Below are 21,792 nucleotides of genomic sequence, written 5' to 3' on the forward strand. Positions count from 1 at the left end.
AACTTCTGAGCCTTTCCAACATGGTTTCAAATTGTTTTGGTAATGTTTGAACATTTTTGGACAGTTAGGGTTGTGGAGCAAAAAACCTAAACCCACCTAAAAACTGCTGCTTTTTTTTTCTTTTTTTTTTCTTTTTTTTTTTTTGGTCTCCAAATGAACATCCTCTTTCAGAAAAGGAAAGTAGATTGAATCTTGCATAATACAAGAGGCCTCACTCACTGCATGAGTAGGTTTCCAGGTTGCCCTTGGATGCACAGTTATATATATGCATAGGCTCATACAAACTAATCACTTTTTTAACTGTCTCAGAGATGTTGGGAAACTGTTCCCATTGTGATTCAGAAACTAAAAACTCTTTAAAGAGCTGTAGCAGTGCATGGCATGTAATATTAATATTATGTAGTGCCAAAAGCCCTTCAGACATGTTACTGGAAAAGTTGTTTTGTAGATGTTTACTAGGCTCAAAGTAACAGGGACATGCGTCTGCTGGCATGTCCCCTCTCCATACTGATATACACAAGAACAGTGTCCCATCGCTTCGTGTTAACCAGTGGGACACTGGTCAGAGGGATTTATAGGGTCTGTCCCCCCAGAAAGTCACGTGCTGGTCTCCCATCAGTGGATGCTTGGGGCAGAAAGGCTGAGCTGTTTGACCCAGGTTGTCCCCTCTGCTCTCATTCATGGGCTGCTTTGCAGATTAACTCCTGCTCTTGAAGGTTCCCATCCAATTTATGGTTCTGGTCACTGCTTGTAACACCCAGACAGCTGCCTCAAACACTTTTCTCTCTCTCTCCAGGCCACTTGACCTCCCAGCAAACTCCAGCCCTTTGTCTGCCTGCTATAGGATTGGTTTTGTCTGCACGGACGCATTTCTGTGTAGGGCCAGGTTCTGTCACTGTACTTGGGACCTCAGGATTATTCCCTCTCAGGGGGTCATGACCCCATGTGCAAAGTGCTGTACAAAATAAGGAGTACATGTAGCTTCTACCTCATGGACAGTGTGATCGAAGCTTCACAACACATTTCCCACATTAGCACGCATTCTCTGCAGTGTGTTCTTGCCCTTCCTGTATCTTCATTAGATGATTAAGATCATCAAGTGAGGAGCAAAATGTTCCAGTATCCTGCAGAGCAGGAAGAAAATGTCATTCATCTTTTAACTCAGAAGAAAAATCTTTGTCATTTGCAAGAGGTACTTCATTTTCAAGAAAGCTTCATTTCCTCTCCTTCCCGTCAACCCTTCCACTGCTCCGTCATTATGTAGCTCAGGATTGCACCCTTGCCTGCTCTCGTAGTTGAAGTGAGCAATGGAGGTGTCGTGTTTGGAGGTAATTACAGGTTGTTGCTCTCAGTCCTCACCCAACAACGTGCCCTTTGCACAATGTAACTTAGCAGAGACTTCACCCTGTGTTTTAGCATCGTTTGGTCACTTCACTTCTAACAGTCCTTCCACTTTTATCACATCGCCTGAGTAGTGCCTGTTTGAAGGACAGTGCAGTAAGTGACTTCTCCCTAATCTGATTTCTGATTCTTAGCGGCCTGGATAGACCAGCATTAGTTTGCTATTTCAATCTGATCCATCAGAGTCCTCTGCTGCACAGGGCTGCTGTTTTATATCGCTTAATGTTGCAAAAGCACAGCTCGGTTCAGCTAGTCGCCAAGGCAAGGCCAACCAGGTCATGTGTGTGCGGAGCAGAGATGATTAACAACCTCCTGCTGTACCAAACCCGGTGCAGACGCTGAGCAAAAATGCCTGCAGTTGGCCAGAGCTGCTGGGGAGAGAAGGGGCCTCTGCAGGCTGTGAACAGGGTGTGTGATGCAATGCTCTGAGAACCGTTTATGCATTAAATTAGTACTTTGTCATCTGGATGCTGGCAGGATTCTCTCAACCCCTTTATCACCAGTTCTGCAAATAATGGACTATTTCTGAGTGCAACTTGAAATAGAAATCCTCCAAAAGGAATTGGTTTTAATGTGTCTGGTGGAAGTTACAGTTAAATCAGTTCTCAGACGTGGCTGAAAACAAAGTGAACAGTGTCAAGGTGGGGATTGGCATGGGTTTTGGGATGGAAGATCATGACACTGTCCTTTATGAAGAGCTATACTTCTCACTGCTGTCCAAACCCCTGCTGATGGATCATAGTCTGGAAAGGGAGAAAACAGAGAGGTGGCATATATAGTGGTATTTTCCTGATTTAAGGGACCTGAGTGTGGTGGAAAGAAGTTGCATCTGCTGTTCCATCAGAAGATCCTTCCTGGGAATGAGGTGAGGTTGGTAATGCTCTGGGGAGATGCCAGATGTGTGGGCTCCCAGGCTTGGAAGGACGTTGCAGTCAGACATGGTCATTACCACCCACCTTTGCTTCAGAGACCTTTGCTCAGGAAAGGCACAATGGAGCAAATCACAGAGCCAAGAACGTAATGAGGTGAGGGTCAGGGTAGGAATAGCTTTGAGACCAGGAATTTGACTTTTTGGGTTCTGAAGGAAAATCTACTTGATTCTGATGGAGTTTGGATGTGTTCCTGGTTCCCTTTGGGGTTTCCCTTTCTCATGGCTCCCTGTCAGACATGTTCATTGCTCAAACCCGATGAGATTTCTTTAGTTGGTGTTGTGAGTCTGAAATTATACCGTCCTCCCTTGCTCTGTCCACCAGTCCCAACCTGCAAGAAAGCACATGATCCTCCTTAACACCTGTCAGTTTGGTTAACGGGGCAGGAAGATGGTGAAAACAGCTCATTTCTGATTTTTCAAGGGCTGTGGTCTCAAAGGCCTCTTGCAGCTTTGCAAACTCTTTTGCAAAATCCGAGAGCTTTGAAAACTCCTGGATGCGATCGCACAAAGCTTGGAGCAGCATGTCCCAAAGGCATTCGGCTGTCTGTGCCACCTGTTTAGATAACCCAGCAGCTGTGTGTCTGCCGAGGCAGAGGCTCAAGTGAGGGCATAGGCATGAATAGGAAAAATTGCAGACTGGGAGAGGGTGGATCTTCCCAGGAACTGTTGCCTGTCTCTGTCTTACACCAGCATTAAAGGTCCTGCTGTGACCTTGAAGGATGACTGAGCTTACGATGAGGATGAAACTGTGTGAGACATATCCCTAAGAACTGCGTCCTGTCACTCTGGCAGGATCTTGGCTTAGGTCTGGGTGTGGTGAGGGGTAATTGCCTTTCCAGCAGAGTCAGGAATAAGTTGGTTTAAGTCAAGAGCTTTCTGAGCACCTCCTTCACTGCAGTTTTTTCCAGCTCGGCAGCCTCCAGCGTTACTGAAATGTGACTGATACAGGCACAGAGTGAAATGGTTCTTTGACTGCACAGAAACTAGTGCAGCTCCCAACCTGTCCCATGTCCCGCTGTGGTACTAGAGAGTAACACAGGGATTTAGGAGTCCACTGACTTCTGCATCCCCCAGGAAAATTCCTCTGATATATACAGACTGACTCTAGGACTGATGGGTATATATTATGATAATAACTGTAGTGCTAATTGAGTGTTTGGAGATTTTGGTATAAAGGCTTGAACTTTTATTCTCATAAAGGGATTGAGCTTGGGTGTCTGAAGGTAAAAGCAGAAATTTCTACTATCTGAAATAAACAACTACGAGGGAGGCAAAAGTGGTAGCATACTTATGTGCTTGGTGAATTCAGCACAAGAAGCAGGATGTAGTAAAGAGTGATCAGTAAGCAATATTTGGAGAGTTTTCCAGGACAGGCTTACCTAGAAGTACAGAGTGATTGGTAAAAACCACCTTGACTCTGCCTGATGGGACATGCTTTCTCATGGTGGTTGTGGAAGCCGAGGTGGGTGGCTCTCTGTCCTTTCCAGATCATGTTAAAGCCAGCCCCAGTGGATCCTGGTTCTGGATCCAAGAGTCTGAATTCCAGACAGATGTTAAAATCTTTTCCACCCTTTTTGTGTCTGTCCCTGACACCAAGAGCTTCAGGCTAGTGTGAAAATGTGCATTAATCTTGTGGTGCTCACTAAGTCTGGAGCCAAGATCTAAGCGGAATGCGTTCATTCATCATATTTCACCTTTCTCCCCAAAACTCCTGTATTCATTGCCTCCAGTCAGAGGTAATAAGACTATCCAGTATCCTACAAAACAGCACAGTCTTACATCTCTTCTCTGTTTCCAAATGTTTGTTTCTGTTGTTCTACTTATGGGTGGATCACAAAAATAATTACCTAAATGAACCAGGCTCCAAAACACCATAAGTGATCGTGTACTCCAGAGAATAACAATGATTAGGTCACCCGCCTTGCTTATCTTGGGTTCCCATCCTTAAAATAAGGGCAGCAATAGTTTTGCTTTTAAAAGAGCAGGATGAACTTGTTTATGTTTGAAGTATTAATTGTTGTTATTATTATTATTACTCATGTGGATGACAGGGAAGCACCTAATGAATTATGGTTACGTTACAATAGGCCGTGACTGCTGTTGTCATGACTAACACAGGATAAATTTACTAGGCTGCCTGTTTACACTAATGCAAACTCCACCACATACTTGCGGTCCATTACCAGAAGATCACCGTGGCCAGGAAGTTCTTATGGTGCAGATGGTTTTGTGTTACACCTCTGTCCTTTCCAAACACGGCAGCCTTGCTCATTCAGTGGAGTATCTCTGCGTGTGCCTCCAAACAGGAGCTGCCCAGCATGTGCCCTTACTGCCTTGCCATGGAAGGGGCTGTCTGGAGTAATTTCTTCCTTTCTGCTTTAAAAGATACACTGAGAGAAGCAGGTCAGACTTCCAGCTGTTGGTTTCAGATGCTTTCCATGGAGCGGGTTCTTTTGGGTATTAGAGAATCAAAGCAGAAAACCAAATTCCCTCCAAGTGTGTCTTTGCTCGAGACTAAACATTGCTCACCCTTTTTCCTTCGTAGAGAGTGTTTCTAATTATATTCCATAACCATTTGCTAGAAGTGACTTGGGGTGCGTGTGGTGATAAAATGGGCTGTTAAGCGTGTGTATTTGGGCAAGGAGGAGTGGTGTTGTCTCTGCTGTTGGCTGTCAGGCGTGACGCCGTTTCCCCGGTTTGCAGCCCTTGCATGGGGAAGGACCAGCATTACAAACCAGTTGTCCTCCCTGGGAGCTCTGCCCAAATCTCCGCAGGCCAAGCCACACCAGCCACACACGCCTTTCGGGTCAGGGCCACCTTTTCCCGGCTGCCGCTGGCCTGTGGCCCACACCTCTGCATCCCCACGGAGGTTTTCGGTGTTCACTTCTCTCTCCTCCCAGTGAATCTTCAGCCAAAGGCCAGCTCTGAAAGTTGGCTACGTGGGGCGTTGCGTCAGCACAGCTTGTGATTCAGCAGTTGTACAAGTTTCATACCTGTTAGGGACATGCCAGAAACCACAAATGTTCCTTAAGCCAGCAACAGCAAAAAGAACTGGGAGTTTCCACTCAGGCAAAGACAATGTCTGCAGTAGATTGTCTTGCAAATTGGTTTCGTCTCATTGCCAAGAGATGAGAGCAGGAAAAGGATGCCAAGGGATGAGAGCAGGAAAACCAGCATCTGGATTTCTAGAGCCCCAAAAGCCTGAGATCTTCAAGAGAACAAGTGACACATTACTCTACACTGAAGTCTTTTTAAAGGGAACAAAAGTCTTCCTGGAAGCAAGGCCATGAAACCATCAAGTATTTTAGGAAGATCCCAGGCTGTGAGATCAGTTAAAGGAAAACACTCCTGAGGTGCATGGATGCAAAATGCAAACACCTCTGCGGGCGCCAGCTTGAAAATATCATTATTCAAACAAGTGCTGGCACAGGAGCAGTCGCCGTGGCACACGAGCTGCGTGTCCGGGTGCCAGGGACCGGGCAGAAGGGCTGTCCTGCTGCTCACGGGGCGGTGGGTAACCCAAGAAGGGGCATCTCCTGGCATCCCGTGATGCCGCCTGCCAGCTCTGCCTGCCAGAGAGCCAGGAACACCTGCCAACAATGGCAAGAGCGCTTCTCACTTAGCGTAGCAGAGGCTGGGACACAGCCTTATTAATTGCATTCAACCGTTGGCTCAAATGAATCGAGCTGGCAGGAAGAACCGTGACAGCAAGCGCTTGTGTTGTGAGTGCAGGACGCCTCGTTCCCTGTCTTCCTCCTGCTCGTTTGCACCCCCTGCTCTGCGCAGGGATTTTAAGATCAGTGCAATTAATTTAGGTGTAAGGGGGAAGGATTGAACAATCGAGTACTGGCGATAGAATAGCCGCTCTTTGCTCAGGGCTCGCAGTTGCGATGTAGCCAAGGTAAGTGATTGCCGAGCAGTTCTCTGGGAAGAGGGGAGTAGTCAAGGTGCACTGGGAGGAGTGGCAGGATCGCTGCCTGCTCAGGCCTGTGGGCGATGGCTCACAATTGGGAAAAGTGGCACCATGTAAATGGATGGAGAGTGTGGGTGCGGGAGAGGACAGTGAGGAACCAAGCCTGGTCCATCCTGCGTTGTGATCCTGCATTAAATTAAAACATCCCAGGCTAAGGTTGATGTTGTTGAACCTCTTGTCGGGTCATTCTCTCTTCTTCTTTACCCCTCCCAAAGCAAAATTTTCTGGCAGGATGTGTTTAACAGTGTGTGTTGCAGGCAGAGGTGGGGATCCCCTTGAACTATGAAATGCTGAAGGCGCAGGAATCCACTCGGAATTGCCTTGAAGTCATTTTCCCAACATACTTGGATTGTTAAGTGTGTGCCAGATCCCCATAAGGGCTGCTTGGCTGTGATCAAACAGAAGGCTTAATGACGGGAGATGCAAATGATTGCTATGGCTGCTGGTCAAAGATCATCTGAGCAGAAGTGGGAGGCTGAGTTCTCACGGAGCAGCTCTGCGTTAAGCTGATGTGAGGTGGGGGTTGGAGAGGGGATTCAGCTGCAACGTGCACTGATGGGTCTGGAGGTCACATAAGGGCTCAGTTGTGAACAAGGGCCAAATGTACCAACAAGGCTTTAGCAGGACTCTGAGCTCTACCAGAGTTTGGTATGGCTTTGAAAAAGTTGAATTTGACAAATAATTTTAAGGATAAATAGAGAGCAAGAGGGAAAAATAGTGCCCTTAGCACTGCTTGGGCTTTCCCACCAACTCCCGCGGTGCATAACCAAGAGATTACATTCCCTTCCCTGTGTCCATGTACCCATACCTCTGCTGTGTGCTGTGTTTGATAGTGAAGTGTGTCACTGCTTGGTTTGGGCTTCTGCCTGGAAAAAATACATACCTGGCACCCACCCAAGAGCTATTTCTAGCATGGGTTCCTAGAAGAAAGTGTGGCAACTTCAGAAAACAAGGAATTGCCAATTAATCTTGTAGAGATCAGCAAACTAACACCCCACCTGTAACACCAACAGCCCTACACCCAAGGGAGAATCGGTACCAAATGGCTTAATGAAGGAAACACCGCCAAGAATCAACAAGAACAGCCTAAGAGCCCTGCACAAGATGCCACGTCACGGGCAGCAGCCCATGAGAAAGATCTTAAGAGCTTTTTGTCCATCTGACAAATCCCTTGGAAACAAACCCTGAGGATGCAAAGACTCGATTCTCCAGTGACATGGCACAGTGTCTTTGAAGACACCTCCACTATGTAAACAGTGATCTGTGCCTCAGAACATTCTAGTCCTCCAACCTTTAGTGGTTTTGCTGCTCATCTTAAGTAAAGGATCTGCTAAAGAAGAAAATACCCCTCTGGGGTTACCTCTGAAGTGGGATCCTCTACGGCTGCTGGACTGGTTGTTCCAATCAGGTAGATGCAATTTTTGCTTCAAATGTTGTTTCGCCTTTGATAACTCACAGACTGCAGGTGTTTCTCTCACCTTGCCAGGAGCCGGTGGGCCCAGGTGTGCAGGGAAACCCAGACTTTATTTCTCACTCTACCTGGCCAGCTATTGCAACAGGATGACCTTGACCCTTCCTGGGCTATGGGAGTTCAGTGTATAATTGAGCATTGAAATAAGTATGTAAAAAGAACAACAACAAAACCCCAACCAAACCCCCAAACCAGACATTGCCTAACTTCTATGTGGAACAGAGAGTCCTGTCCAGTACATCACACCGCCTCCTTCCTGGTACTTGGCTGTAAACACCATTTATGTTGTGTGTTTACACAATCCATATGCTCCCTGCAGTTCTGCGATACTTTCCCTTGTTCTACCCGCCGGACTAGTTGTAACAGGCCTGAAATTAGTTTTTTTTTTTTGTTGCTTTCTTACTTTATACACCTGTAATTTCCCAGTTTATATGTCCAGAGAGGTTTTGCAGTCTTTAATTTACTATTATTCATAGATTTTATTGAGTATTAGTTAACTTTGTAAAGCACCTTAATGGGCAGTGTCTTTTAAATTATATATGGTAAAACCTATAGAAACAAAGGAAAATTGACCCAATTTGTTATAGCTGGTTTACCTTGAGGTGACTGAGCATCATTTGCCCGTTTTATTTTATTTCACAAGTTTCACAGCTCCCATCCGTTCAGATCACACCCAACCTCTCTGTCCTGAAGCAGCCTTCACATGCAGTGTGGCTGCTCCTCCTCCCTTCAGCACTGAGCCACAACCCAACATCTTGTCAGTTATTTGAGTCAGGAGGAAGAAGACTGACATGGTCTCGTGGAGTTTTCTTTTCCTGGTGCTTACTGGAAACATGCAAAATGCTGTTTTTGTGAGCACTGCTGCACACTGCAAAACTTTGTCTGCATTTGTGGATCCAAAGACATTGCACGCAGTATTTTGCCCCAAAATGATTCCCCTGCGCTTGCTCTCACTGCTGTGTCATTGATCTGCTTTTCTTTCTCTCTCTGTCATACAAACCTGCAAACTGGAGAGAAACTGCCGGAAACTCGTGTGGATGCCGTTCCAAATGCAGCAGCGTGCGCCTGTGTTCCAGCTGGAGGCTGCTGCTGTCACAGCACTGTCTCTACCAGAAAGTGTGACTATTTCCTACAGTCATCTTAAAAAAGTCTCTCAATTCTGCCGAACTTGTAGTGCTGTCATGGAAATGACCAAGAAGCATTTCCTACAACTATATAATAACTACATGATGGCTAAAGAACTCTGTATCTGTTAATGTATCCCCTTTATGCAGCAGAAGCTGCCATAAGCATCAGGATAATCTGTGCCCTTCCCGATGTGTCCATCAAATGCTGTCTGGCGCATCGGTGAAGTGTGAGATGCAGCTCTGGTTTGTATCGTTGGAATATGTTTGAATATCAGCTACACCGTATCCTGGACGCAGCATTAATTAAACAGAATGGCACTGTTTCAGGCCCCAATGGACAAGCATCCACATGGCAACTGCGAGCCTTGTCGGCAGCAAGAGATTCAGGAATTAATTGGCAGGGTTAATCTTCACGTCAGGGTTGGAGATGAATTGTTAATTTGTTTGCATGAGTGTAAAGTCCTCTCCCAGCGATGGCAGGTGGGATCACATGAGAAAAAGCCTGTGAAGCTGCCCTTCCTGGGGACCTTTCTATTTAACACCTCCTGCAAACAGACCGCTCATAGTCTTTGCCCCCGACGTGCGAGACTCCTGTGCAGGGTCGGAGGAGCAGGTTGTGCCGCTCACATCCTGGCAGATGACAGCACAGCTGCTCTGAGACGTGGGAGGGCCCGGCTGCAGCGTGGGAGGGCCCCTGCGTGTTACAGCTTTTCTTTCTGATCTTGCTCCCTTGCACCAAGCAGATCCCATCGCTGTCTTGCAGATGCCGGATCAGGCCAACCTGCTCTAGGATCTCGGAGTGAGGGACAGAGGGATGTGATGACACTGAAAAGCTGCTGTTGGGGCAAGTGGTACCAGCCTTGCACACAGCCTGCAGAACTTGACAGGTCTGTATGGACACTAAAACCCCTCAGACACTTCTCTCACCTGCCCGGACACTGTCATCTGAGAATTTGTTGGATCAGTCAATGCTTTTCGCTTTCTGCTTTCATTTTACACTCAGGTCAGCAGAATATTCTCTATTATATTTCTAATCTGTTAAGGCTAATGCATTGGTCACATCAAATTAAGATGTAAGAGAAAAGCACTTCAGGGCTTCGTTTTTTTCAATCTTCCCGAGCAGTTTTGCTGGAGATGGGAGAGCAGGGCCAGGGTGTCAGGGACACCGAGAACAGCTGGAAGGAAAGCAGAAGGGTTGGGCTGATGTTTGGGGTGATGCTTTTTGTTAGGGTGTCAGAGCTGCTGAGTGCTAAGTAAAAAATATGTTTGACATGATACTTACTTAGCTGTCCTTAATCTGACCACAGTCACTTGTTACTTGAGGCCAGAAATAGTAAGAAAGTCCCCCATCAATTGACGTAGCCCATATCTTGTGTATTTAAATATCAATATTTTAGGCTGCTCTGCATTCTTTGTGTTGAGGCAATCTATTTGCAGGTGTGTCTATCAAGCACCAGCACTTGCTCCTATTTCACCTTGCATTTCATGTTCTCGTCACAGGCAGATGGTTGAATGTAAGCCAAAACTGGGAAGGATTTCCTCTTTTCTTTTGAAGGATGGGTGCTCAGAGACTTATCAGTAATGCAGTTGTACTTGATCAGATAGAGTCTCTCCTGTGTAACTAAGGCAGCCCACAGCATGTTGCCAGCATAAGCAGCTACTCCAGTAAAGTCCCACTTGAGCTGCCATTTTGTATTCCATGTAAAACTGTGTTTTTAGGTTGTTTTGACTTCTCTTTGTTGTCCTAAAATGCCAATAATGTGGTGATGTTCTACTACAGCTTTTGTGTATAAATTCATATTAATGGCTTAGAAATTATGACTGCTACGTAATTTGGAACAAGACTGTCACCCTGTTTATCCCACATATAAAATTTTAGTGTTAAAAGTGAATTACCGGGTTCATCATAGACCTAATTAGGTCTTTAGAGAATCTACTTTATGCAGGAGCCTGTACTATCTGTAGTGATGTTAACATATTATATAATCAGCTTTAGAAAATGCAGCAGTCTGACCAGCTGGTTTCTATGTCACTGTTCTCATTCACCACCCTAAGGAGAGCACTAAAAATCAGCAGAATTCTCTGAGAAAGCAGGCATTTCTGCTGCCAGGTTTTTTGGGGGTAGTAGAGCAGTTATTGTCTACAAATCAACTTTGTGTGTACACTGTGCTCTCCAACCCCTTCTTTATTGATACATATTAGAGAGAGTAGAGATTTTACAAAACAAGTGAGATGCTCCCTTTAGCTGTTCAAATTGGGTGGTGAAGTAACAGAATGTGCTATTTTGGTAATTTGAGACATGCCCCAGCAGTCGATGTGTTTCAGTACAAACATCAGTGTCAGAGTTGCAAACACAAGGCTGCAGTACCTGCTCTGTCCCTGTCTGGCAGAGCGCATTTTTTACTACCTGTTTAATCACTAAACATACTTTGATAGACAATTGCAATTTGTCAACAGAAATAATACCCTATAAAACTTAACGGTGGATGAAGTGGAATTTTACTGTGTTATTTTGGGAACATTTGTAAGAGAACTTTTAGAAATCTAAGACCAGAATTTAAGGTTTTGCATTTTCCTTTCTAGGAGTTGTGGCCCCTTCTGCAAGTTCCTGTGCTTGAGCACCATGACCTGAGCAGCAGCTTCACTTGGATTTTCCACGAGAGGTTTCCCATCTTCCCTCAAAAGTGGCCACAAGAAGAAGAAACCACCAGTTCTGTTTGTTGTTCCTCAAATCTTCAGGAGGCAGGACCCTGGCAGGGATTTCATCATCTTTACAGCTTAGGTAAGTTACGTGGCAGACAATTCAACACAATTTCGCATCTGTTTCTCCACGGTAGCATCTACTCTACTTTAGTCATGCTGTACACTGGTTACAAGGTTGTTGTGATGTGTTTAGATCAATAAACTACCCAGTAAAGATAAACTTGTCTAAAGGAAACACAGTAAAATGTCCTGTAAGATTAATACATGAGATAAGAAATCCAATTAGAGCACAGATCCTGCCACTTCAATCACTATGGGTAAGATACAATTAACTCTATACATTACATACTAACTACAGGTGGGATCAGGCCATGTTGGATAAAATTTTTCCAATTCTTAGTTATGGATAGTTCAGGGAACTAAAGCAGTGACAGATTAAATTCCTAGATCAGAAAAGAATTAGGAGATCTCTATGTGTTCAAAGTTGGTGCAATACAGGTACTTCTTGACATTGCAGCCATTTGTCTGAGACACCCCAAGCCAGAGATGAGCAGCACTGTGTAAGTTTGACACTTTTATTAACAAAGAACCCATGGGGCTCATTCATTAGTACAAAATACAATCATGTTCTTGTATGTTAAACAGCATTTTTTTTAATTTAGTCTCTTTTAAACTGTTTCACAGTTGTCAAAACAAAGCCCCTGCATATTGAACTTAGTATTGTGCAAACAGTGATTATTTTAAGGATCAATTTCTGCACTAAGCCCACTGTCAGAGAGCAGAATTTAATCTTGTTTTCACCCCTCCTTTGAAGGGCCACGTGTGCTTCCTAAGAAACACATTCTACTTGTCTTTTTTTTTTTTTTTGCAGCAAACAATCTAAGGCCACAGTTTATCTGCAAATAATAAAAAAAACCTCAAAGATTTTGGAAAAAAAAAAAAAGACCGCACATCTTTACCCTTCATGCTCTTGTTTGCTTGACCATGTTTATACCAGGTAGCACACATGACCTATCAGGTATTACAGTCCAAAAAAGCACCTAATGTTCTTTAAGCTAATATTCTGAATTATTAACATGCAAGTTAATACACAGCCATATTACTTTTCAAGTAACTGTAATGGATCTGTTTAAGGACAATATGCTTGTTCCCTTTCCAGGTGATGTGAATGGAAATCCTGCATTGATTGTATGGGCACGCCCTCACTTAAATAAAAAGGCATGAGAGCTACATCTCGAGACTTAAGATAAATACTAATTTTTAGAATGTCTTTTCCAAAACATGCACTCAAATTTTGGTTAAAGCTGCATTTGCTATAGAAGACAATACTTAGAGTTGCAAATGGAAAAAAAGTAACTGCAGTTTGGAAACGTCAATCTCAATCCATGTCTTTTACACTCATGTAAAAGTAACTTGAGGTGAAGTGCTAGAAATCAGACAATATAAGGAAGTCATACCAAAAGAAGACTAAAAATACATATCCGTGTATGCTGTAGAAATATCTCTGCTTCTTAAATGAAGACAGATTTCATAAAAAACCATTTTTTTTAAACTGCAGTTATCAATGAAATGAAGAAAACTCAATTACTATGCTTGTAGTTAGAAGAAAGTACAATGTTTTACCACACGAAGCACCGGTTTTAACCCCAAACCCTTCTGTAAGACATATGGAGTAGTTCTAGCAGTTCAGAATCCCCTGTAGTTTCAAGACTCAACTGTAAACATGCGTATTGAGAATTCTGTGTTTCTGCTTCTTTAAGTGATCTGTTGGTGGTGGCTTACTTATTCCAATTGATGCTTGGCAGGAAGCAAACATTCTACTTTTAATGAAGGCAGCAGAAGGGCCAAGGAAAATGCTGCGCCTTCACTCTAGCAGCAACAAACTCTCACTGTTCTAAATGACCTGAGGAAGAAAACATTTAAATATTGCACCAAAACAAAATTAAACAGCAAAAACAAACAAGGAAACACACAAACAAAAGACAGTATGGATAGCAAATGACCAGTGCAGCCTCTGACAACAGATCTCTAGACAAAAATGCAGGAGTAATGCAAAGCTTTGTGCCATTACCAGAGGATTCTGTTCCCCTGATATCTGCTTTCACTTCAGTTATAAGCTATGTCTATTCTGGGTATATTTACACCTCTCCCTATGCCTCCTATCTCATTCCCTAACCACAGAAACCATTTAGGGTCCCTTTTAGAACCTCGAAGCATACTGGAACTTTAGCAAGACTTTTTTTGGTCTCAAATCTGACCATAAGTAAATATCCAAAACAGAGGTAGGCTTATAAAGGCTTCTGAATAAATAAGTATAGTCCATTTTGCTAAGTATACCTGCTGCTGGCAAAAGGCATCTCCCTTGCCATGCTTCCCCTTATCATGCTATCCATAGGCTTAAGATGCAGAAAAAGAACTCACAGTAGAAGAGGCTAGAATAATTCCCTTAAGAAATCCCTTGAAAGAAAGCATAGTGCATAAGCTCTTATCAAAGTTCCATTTTCTTTTACATACTTGTGTCTTTCATTCAGTAAATGGTTGCCTTCATCATATTGCGTAATAGCTATTCTGTCATTCATGATGTCTTTAGAATCATTATGAATGATGAAATAGTACCACTTGGCAGTAGTTAGAAGGGCAGGTTCTCATGAAATACAAAGTTAAGCTGGAGTGAAGACTTCACTCTACATTTTAGCAGTGTTCCTTTCCTGGATGTGGTCAGTGCAAAACTGAAGCCCCTTGAACACTGGAATCTTTTGGAAATGTTTTCTTATCCCATAGTCTGTTCTACTATGCAAGTTCACAACATCAACATAATTTCTTCTGGCGTGTTTCAAACAAAAATATAAATTCTTTTCTCTTCAGAAGATCCTTACATCTCCTCGTTCTTTATGTAGTTTATCCACTTTGTAGAAAGCATTCATTATTTTCAGGTACTTCTCAAGTATCCCAAGCGTAGCTGCTCCCGCAGTATCCTCTGTGCAGACTAATCCGGCAGATTCTCTTCCATCATCAAACGTGCTCAATACCTCCCTCTCCATTCTCCTTTGCCTTTCCTGTACACAAACTTATACTTCAAAGAAGAAAACTCTTTCTTTTTTAGCTGCACTATCAGCTTAAGCAGCAGAAAGATTAAGACATTCATCACAATGATGCTCATTACAAATCTTCAGAGCATGAATGAAACGGGCTGAACTTCTTCTACATCGGTTGGATGTGGATCGATCTAGAGAGAGAAGAAAGGTAACAATTACTGCTATCATTCTTCCAATTCTGTGTGTTTGGTTTTTTGTTTGTTTGTTTATTGTTTTTTTTTTCCATCTGACAATAAAAACACCACCTGCTGTTTATTTTTTTACCTCTGAGTAAAGAGGTGGAGGCTGAAACCGGAACTCTTGGATGTAAGCAAAGACAGGACAACACAATTGTTCCTCGCAGTCAATCGGTGGTGGATAAGCAGGAACATGTCTGGAGAACTCTTCCTCAGACACTACATCAGCGTAATTTGGTGGTGCTGAAACACAAGAGGTGCTACAGTCAAATTTAAAACTATTCACTCACAGAAAGACAACAGATGTATTACAGTATCCAAGACCATGGAGACTGTATTTATTAAACATTGTACTATTGTCCAATTGTAGAAAATGCATTATACTCAAATACTGTAACTAGAATTATGTTTTAGTAAGCTTAGGTGATTCAGCAGGAACACTACAGATGCTTTTAGCATTCAACCTGTATCAAGATATATTTAGTAATGATTAACTTTAAGGTGTCTACCTCCAAAGGAGAACTCCCACTATCAAGTTATTTCAAGGTTCAGCTCAAAGTAGTCAGATGGGGTAAAGCAAGACATAAAAAAGGCTAGAGTTAGGGTGCCCTCACCAATCCTTTTGTATCTTGATTTAGATTTATGTGCTTCCCTTCTCATCAGTCAGACTTTAACATCTCTGCTGATGCCCTTAACCTGGCACCACTACCCTTCTGCTGCCGCCAGTACTGTGCTGTGTCATAAAGAGTTCTATATGGATTTACCTTCGGGGTGTTCTGGCATGGTCAGCGCCAGCCAACTCATATCCATACCAAACTGGCTGGTAATGCTGGAGTTTCTGCTTGCAAATCCAATACATGGAATTGTGCCAATCACCAGAGGCATTTCAATCATCAATTTCTTAGCACCAGGAATATGGATATACACCTATGTGACAACCCCCAAGTAAAAGAAAATAACATCATGAGACCCCACAGAATTGCTGCTCCCAGAAGCTGCCCTACTCCCCATACCTCAGACTGTTTAAATATTAGTTTTCTCATCCCACACACATTTAGCTAATACTCTGGCAGCTTCCCTTACTGTCAGCAACTGCCTTCTTTCTGTACCTTGTCTCTAAATGACATGAAAAAGTGCAAAACAGGTTCACAAAAATTACCCACTTGACTTTCAGTCCTCTCTTCCTATTTTAGAAATGAATGACTTGAAGAACCAATTCAGCTTGAACTACTTTCCCCCGATAACCTCCGCAGATCTGAAACTAAGCTGCTTCTTCCTCAGAATCATTTTTCCATTTTCCCCATGATTCCAATCTTTCCCTTTCAGAATCTCCTAATTATATTCAGTCCCTATATGGTATATTACATTTACTTATGTTTGTTGTCATTCCCAAATTCAAAATCTCAGAGTTGCTCAGTAGAGAAACAACTTCTATTCCCAACTCAATGCATTATTCAAGAGTATGTAACATTTGTAATGAAAATTCCATACTTACAGCTAATGAATATTCTACTCTAATGATACAGCAGTCAAGTATAGAGGGGGATACAGGTGGGATTTTCAGAGTCTTCCCGTTCCAGGTATCTGTACTCCCAGAGGCAATGTGGTTTCCTCGGACATTGGCAACCATCTGACGGAAAGTTTTTGTCTTTCCACTGGCCAGGTAAGTTTGTGTTTGGAAAATGGCAGCTTTTGGAACAATCAAACGAGAAGAGCAGTTCTCAATTTCTGCATAGATGGGTATGGCTTCCCCTTAAAGACAGAAAAAGTTCAATGAATAATTTCTATTTACCAGCTTTCCTCTGGGAATATCAAAGCATGTTATGCAGCACATACATCATCTGCAGTGTAATGAGAACAATAGTTGTTAGTTTCCTCAAGCTAGTTATCTTTTTGCAGAGTGGCATCCAGGCAGAATTACAGCCACCTACTACATTTTATGTATAAACAGTGATTCATTTTGAAACATTAAACATAACATGAACAAGTTCTAAAAGCTTTATTTGCAAATTATGCACCAATCTTCCTTTCATATAGCATTCAGTCAATTCTGGAGTGTTGTATTTTGTTTCCTCAATGTATCCAGTGTTATCAAGACGACAAAGAAGCTGCTAAAGCTCACTCTTAAAGAAGCGTAAACCTACAGGAGCAGGACATCCCCAATTAAGTATTTTATCCCAAATAAAAGCATTTTACACTCAAATGTTTATGGCTTTTCCATAAGATTACTGACTATTTCTACTCCCATGGAGGGAGCGAGGGGCAAGGCAAGATGATTTTTGTTGAAGCAAGTTCATATAGATCTCAGTTTGCTACCTACTGAACAGAACTATTCTTTCAACTATAAAGTGTTGGCTTCAGAGAGATTGAAAAAAAAAAACCCTATTAGATGTTTAATATTCACATTTTGAAGGTAACTACTCTTACCATTACAGTATCCCTTCCTCTCAATTTTGGCACTGAGAGACACTGGCCCAGAGGTGAAAAACCAACAGCCAACCATCTTCTCCTGACTTCTTAGAACAGGTGTCTATAAAATATAAGTATTTTTCATTTTATGGTATAAAGCTATTGATCACTTGCAGTTTAATGTTACGCGTATCAGTCATTGCAATCTATCTCTAAAATCCACGGGATTTGAACCACTGTACTGCTCAACGCAACTGGAGTTTTGCCACCATGTAAAATGAACCAAGGTTTGGCTGTCTGAACATAAGGCTGGTCTGAAATTCCTGTCTGCATTTAGACTGTATCAACCAGGTAACACAGAAATCAAAGTGCATTTGCATGTAATCTGTCTTCAAAAAGATTGACTGAGCAAATTTTATAGGTGTGACGTTTTAAAGGGCTAGTAGAGTACTGCAGTGCTTGTGCCCATGTTCCTCAACACAGAAGAATGTAGAATTTTACCTGCTTATATATTAGTTGCTTGCAGGCAAACTGTTTTTACCTTTGTGTCCTTCATAAGAAAGAACAAATGTGTAGGCTGGGTTAAGGTGATGCGTCTTCCTAACTTGCAAGCCACACAACCCCCCAAAAAATTAGGCTCATGACAAAGACCATCTTAATTATTCATGGAGAAGGGTCACATTTACAGTGTCTGTAAAATTTTCATTAGAATAAACTTACAAGATACAAGTACATGTCAAGGGTCCAAGGCAGGACTCAAGCTACATTAAATGATTTATTGGGCACTAGTGCCCAATCAGTATGAGGTGTAAAATTTGTGGTGTTCTGCACTGTTTTGGTGGTAGCCTTGGAATCCCTTAAGACGGGCACCGCCTGCTTTGTGTGCCACACAACACTCTCCTCTGCAATAACCTACAGTCCTTGCAATATCTGGATGTGCTGCCTTCATACTCCTAACATAGACTGTCAAATATAACAACTGTATTCTCCTTACAGATTCACCACCAAAATACTTCTCTAAGTTCTCTCCAGAGAGAAACATAAAACTGTAAGCATATAAAGAGAAAAAAATCCTGCTCAAAACATCTCTTATCTATGTTCATATCATGATGAAATGTTAAAATTATCCTAGCATTTTAACTAAAATATAAATTACTCATTTGTATTTAAATGAATAACCATTTAGATGCAGTTGCTATCATGAAAGTGCAAGGTATAATTTTATATTATTTTCATAATATGGGTTGAGATAAAAGAATCCAGCTCATTAGCTTCCATCTTGCCTATTTTCTCATTACTTAATGCCTGATCTTTCTTATTACTCTACAGTATCTCTAGTGATTATTAGAAACTCAATGCTTTAATGTGGCCAAATCTGTCATAAGGAAATAACTGAAAAGATCTCTGAAGCAGCTGCATGCACACATTTAATGTTAGAAAACGACATGCAAAATGGAAGGATACGTAACATAATGGGCATAGCATAAATGACAGGCTGGGCATGATTAATACTCTTCTCTAATTACTGTTCCTCAACCTACTATTATTGCAGAGTTTAGGACACTGCAGCCCTGTGAATGTAGTTGCTCTGGTAAGAGTAACTACTTCATGCTTGTGCATTACTATTATTAAGCCTTATTTATGCATCTGAAGCCTGCATAACTTTTTGGCAAGAGCACGTCTGCCAGCAGGGATGTAATCAATGGTATTAAAAAAAGCCACTCTGTTTGCTATTCACACAACCTAAGATCATCTATTTATAGAGAAAAGCTTAGGGAGCTTATATGCTTTCAGAAGTCAGAAAATGACACTCCAGAATAACATGGAAATGGTTATGGCTGGATGTGAATTGCTGCTTGGGAATGATTTTTTTTTTGCAGCTGGCTTTAAAGGGGGGAGAAGTGAAGGACCCTCTTACCAATAAAGCTGGGGAGCTGACATCGATATGGCTAATGACCTGGAGCTCTGTCTGTACGCTCTCATCAGGTGCTGCAGGCCTCTCCAGAATTGCTCTGACGTAGTACTGAATGCTGCCGTACTTTCCAGCAAAAGAGGTCACCAGGGGCCTGAAACAAGCAGTCAGAACAGCATTCCTGTAAGTTTATAATTCAGTTCTGAACATGAGCATTTCCTGCATACATACATGTTTCCCAATTTAGAGCTCGTACTTTCAGGGCCTTAAGGGGAACTGAAGCAAACAAGGCACATCTATGTGGCGGTTGTTTAAGACAAACATATAAAGTTGACCTATCAGTTTGATATTAAAAAACCACATTAGGTTAGTGTTGCACAACAAGCAGTGTCCAGCACAGTCCCTTTGGGTTGGATTATTTAACTTACTCTTGAGGGAGTTGAAAGCTGAATGGAAATTCGTGTCTTCCATCTAGAAGGATTAAGCTTTCTTCACCTGTGGGATAAAAATGAATAGTATGTTTTAGTTATTCCATAAATAGAAGAACAAAGCAGATGTTTTTATACATTACTTATGTATAAAAACACCCAGATGCAAGGGACTGGGAGGAGTTTTTATTGATCCCAGTGGGTTCTGGATTGGAGCCCATGCTTTATTTATGCTGTGATTTCAATGAAAAAAAAAAAAAACAAGGAAACATGGAGACCTTGAGTTTCAGATCAGGACTCTGGCCAATTTCTAATCCAAAATGGCTTCTGGAAAGCATAAATTTTCCTTTTGAACAGGTCAGCAATTGATCTACTTTTCCAATTAACAATTAAACTATTTTTTTGTGCTAAAAGGCTGCATTTTAAGGTGTTAGGAAATACTATTAACGTATGCAATCTTAGTATATTCATAGATGACCTACTGTAGTACAATTTTTAAAGGCCTACGTTTACCTACAGATAAACCAGAGATGCATTTCACCCTTACAGAATAAAATGCCATTTTGCCTTTACAACATTGCCATAGTGCCGCAGCGTCTGAGTGACACAGCTGCCAGCCAGAGACCTTTGCGACAAAGAGAGTCCTCCAGCCATGGCAGGAGGAGCCCGGTGGCTCCACGGCTCTTCCACAGGCAGCTTCCCAGACGCTGCTTACAGAGCACAACCAACGCTCCGGTGCCCGATGTCATTCGTGGCAGAGCCAACATCCGCGAGAAGCCAACGCCGGGTGTAGCTGCGGACCGTCTTCTGCGTTTTTCAGCCGTTTTTGCGCAAAAGATGGAGCGATGAAAGTGCTGTCAGCCTGCCCTGGGCACACACCTGCCCGCGGATCCAGTGCGGCAGCGCTGTCCCCGTTGGCCGGGCACCCACCGCGGCCTCACGCCCTTCCTCAGCACCCAGGACCGACGTGGGTTTCTCCTCGGAGGTGGTTTCATCCGCAGCCTCTCTGGGAAGAGCTGCCGCAGGCGCCTTCCCGCCGCGGGTGCCCAGGGCCCGTCCGCCTCCCCCGGGGAGCTGGGGGGGGCTCAACTCCAGAGTCCGACCCCGCCGCCTTCCACCGCGGAGGAGGTGCCAGTGCCCCCTGTCCCCCCCCCCGCAGTGGCTGCGGCCGCCCGGGAAACCTCCCCCCCAGGAAACCTCCCCCAGGGAACCCCGACCCGCCCTCGCACCCCCCCCCCCCGGCCGCCTCTCACCTTCTGGCGGGTCCCGCAGGAGGCTCTGCCGGATGTCCAGGTACCGCACCTCCGCCTCCCGCCGCGGCCCCGGCGTTCTCGCCGCCACCCCCCAGGTTCCGGCCCCGGGGACAGCTCCCGAGCTCTCGCTCCAAGCGACGCGGGCCCGGCCGGCAGCCTCCAGGCGCAGCCCCCGGAGCGGCAGCGGGCCCGCCAGCTCCAGCAGCACCTGGCCAGACACCGTGTCCCCGCTGCAGTAGCCGCCGCGCCGGGCCTCGTCCTCCAGCACCAGGGCCAGCGTCTTCACCGTCCCGCCGGCCCCGGGGCCCAGGCCCGGCCCGGCCGCCGCCATCGCTCCCCGGCTGCGGGGGAAGCCTGCGGCCGCCGTCGACGGTTGCTTTAAAACCCGCCCGTCTCCGCCAGAGCCCGCAGCGGAAAATCCCGCCCCGGCCCGCTCCTCATTGGCCACCCCGCAGCTCCTCGCCCTACTATTCGCCGCGGGCTGCCCCTGGGCCCGCTCCTCATTGGTTTCTCGGCGGGAGCACGCTCCGCTTGCGTCACGCTGCGTGATCAGTGCGGCGGAGCCAATGGGGTGCGGACCGCGGCGCGTGGACAGCGCCCCGATTGGCAGGGCGGCTGCAGCTCCCTGCCGAGAGAGCCAATGGCGCGGCGCGGCTACCACGTGCACAGCCTGTGGATAAACAGGCAGAGAGAGGCGGGGCGGGGGCGGTGCGAGGCTGTGGGGAGCCCGGAGCCGGGGGGCAGCGGGGGCAACTCTTACCCTTCACCGCTCACCCCTGGGCAGGCTGGGGCAGCGGAGCCGCAGGGGTCCGGTGGGGTCCTTCGCTGTCCCACCGCCGGGCTGTGGTGGCTGCCCTGGCCCTGCAGAGGGTGGGCCTCATGCTGTGAGGAGGCGGGGGGCCATGGTGGGCCT

At 44.5% G+C, this 21,792-nt stretch overlaps 1 protein-coding gene and 1 long non-coding RNA gene across 3 annotated transcripts in view; one reads left to right on the forward strand and one right to left on the reverse strand.

Moving 5' to 3' along the window:
- Nucleotides 1-11,673, forward strand: part of LOC139828947 (uncharacterized) — a 134,910-nt gene extending 123,237 nt beyond the window's left edge. For both annotated transcript variants that reach the window (XR_011741058.1, XR_011741059.1), the window contains 2 exons: nt 9,667-9,790; nt 11,487-11,673. This is a non-coding gene — a long non-coding RNA (uncharacterized lncRNA). The remainder of the gene's footprint in view (nt 1-9,666; nt 9,791-11,486) is intronic.
- Nucleotides 11,674-12,167: 494 nt separating this feature from the next.
- Nucleotides 12,168-21,267, reverse strand: ARRDC4 (arrestin domain containing 4). Its single transcript, XM_065847678.2, has 8 exons — nt 20,880-21,267; nt 19,627-19,693; nt 19,205-19,352; nt 17,305-17,407; nt 16,373-16,629; nt 15,642-15,804; nt 14,966-15,120; nt 12,168-14,832 (listed from the first exon to the last, which is right to left on the reverse strand). The coding sequence occupies exons 1-8, from the start codon at nt 21,208-21,210 to the stop codon at nt 14,776-14,778; spliced, it is 1,281 nt and encodes a 426-aa protein (XP_065703750.1). The 5' UTR covers nt 21,211-21,267; the 3' UTR covers nt 12,168-14,775.
- Between the last annotated feature and the right edge of the window lie 525 nt (nt 21,268-21,792).

This window comes from Patagioenas fasciata, chromosome 12, assembly GCF_037038585.1.
Source record: "Patagioenas fasciata isolate bPatFas1 chromosome 12, bPatFas1.hap1, whole genome shotgun sequence".
Lineage (NCBI taxonomy): Eukaryota > Metazoa > Chordata > Aves > Columbiformes > Columbidae > Patagioenas > Patagioenas fasciata.

Bases quoted from the DNA above. Each gene is read 5' to 3' on its own strand.
- ARRDC4 (XM_065847678.2), bottom strand. From the start codon at position 21,210: ATGGCGGCGGCCGGGCCGGGCCTGGGCCCCGGGGCCGGCGGGACGGTG. The intron at 19,694-20,879 runs GTGAGAGGCGGC...TTTATCCCACAG, and splicing joins CCTGCGGGACCCGCCAGAAG to GTGAAGAAAGCTTAATCCTT. The intron at 17,408-19,204 runs GTAAGAGGGTCC...TATATTTTATAG, and splicing joins TCAGCTCCCCAGCTTTATTG to ACACCTGTTCTAAGAAGTCA.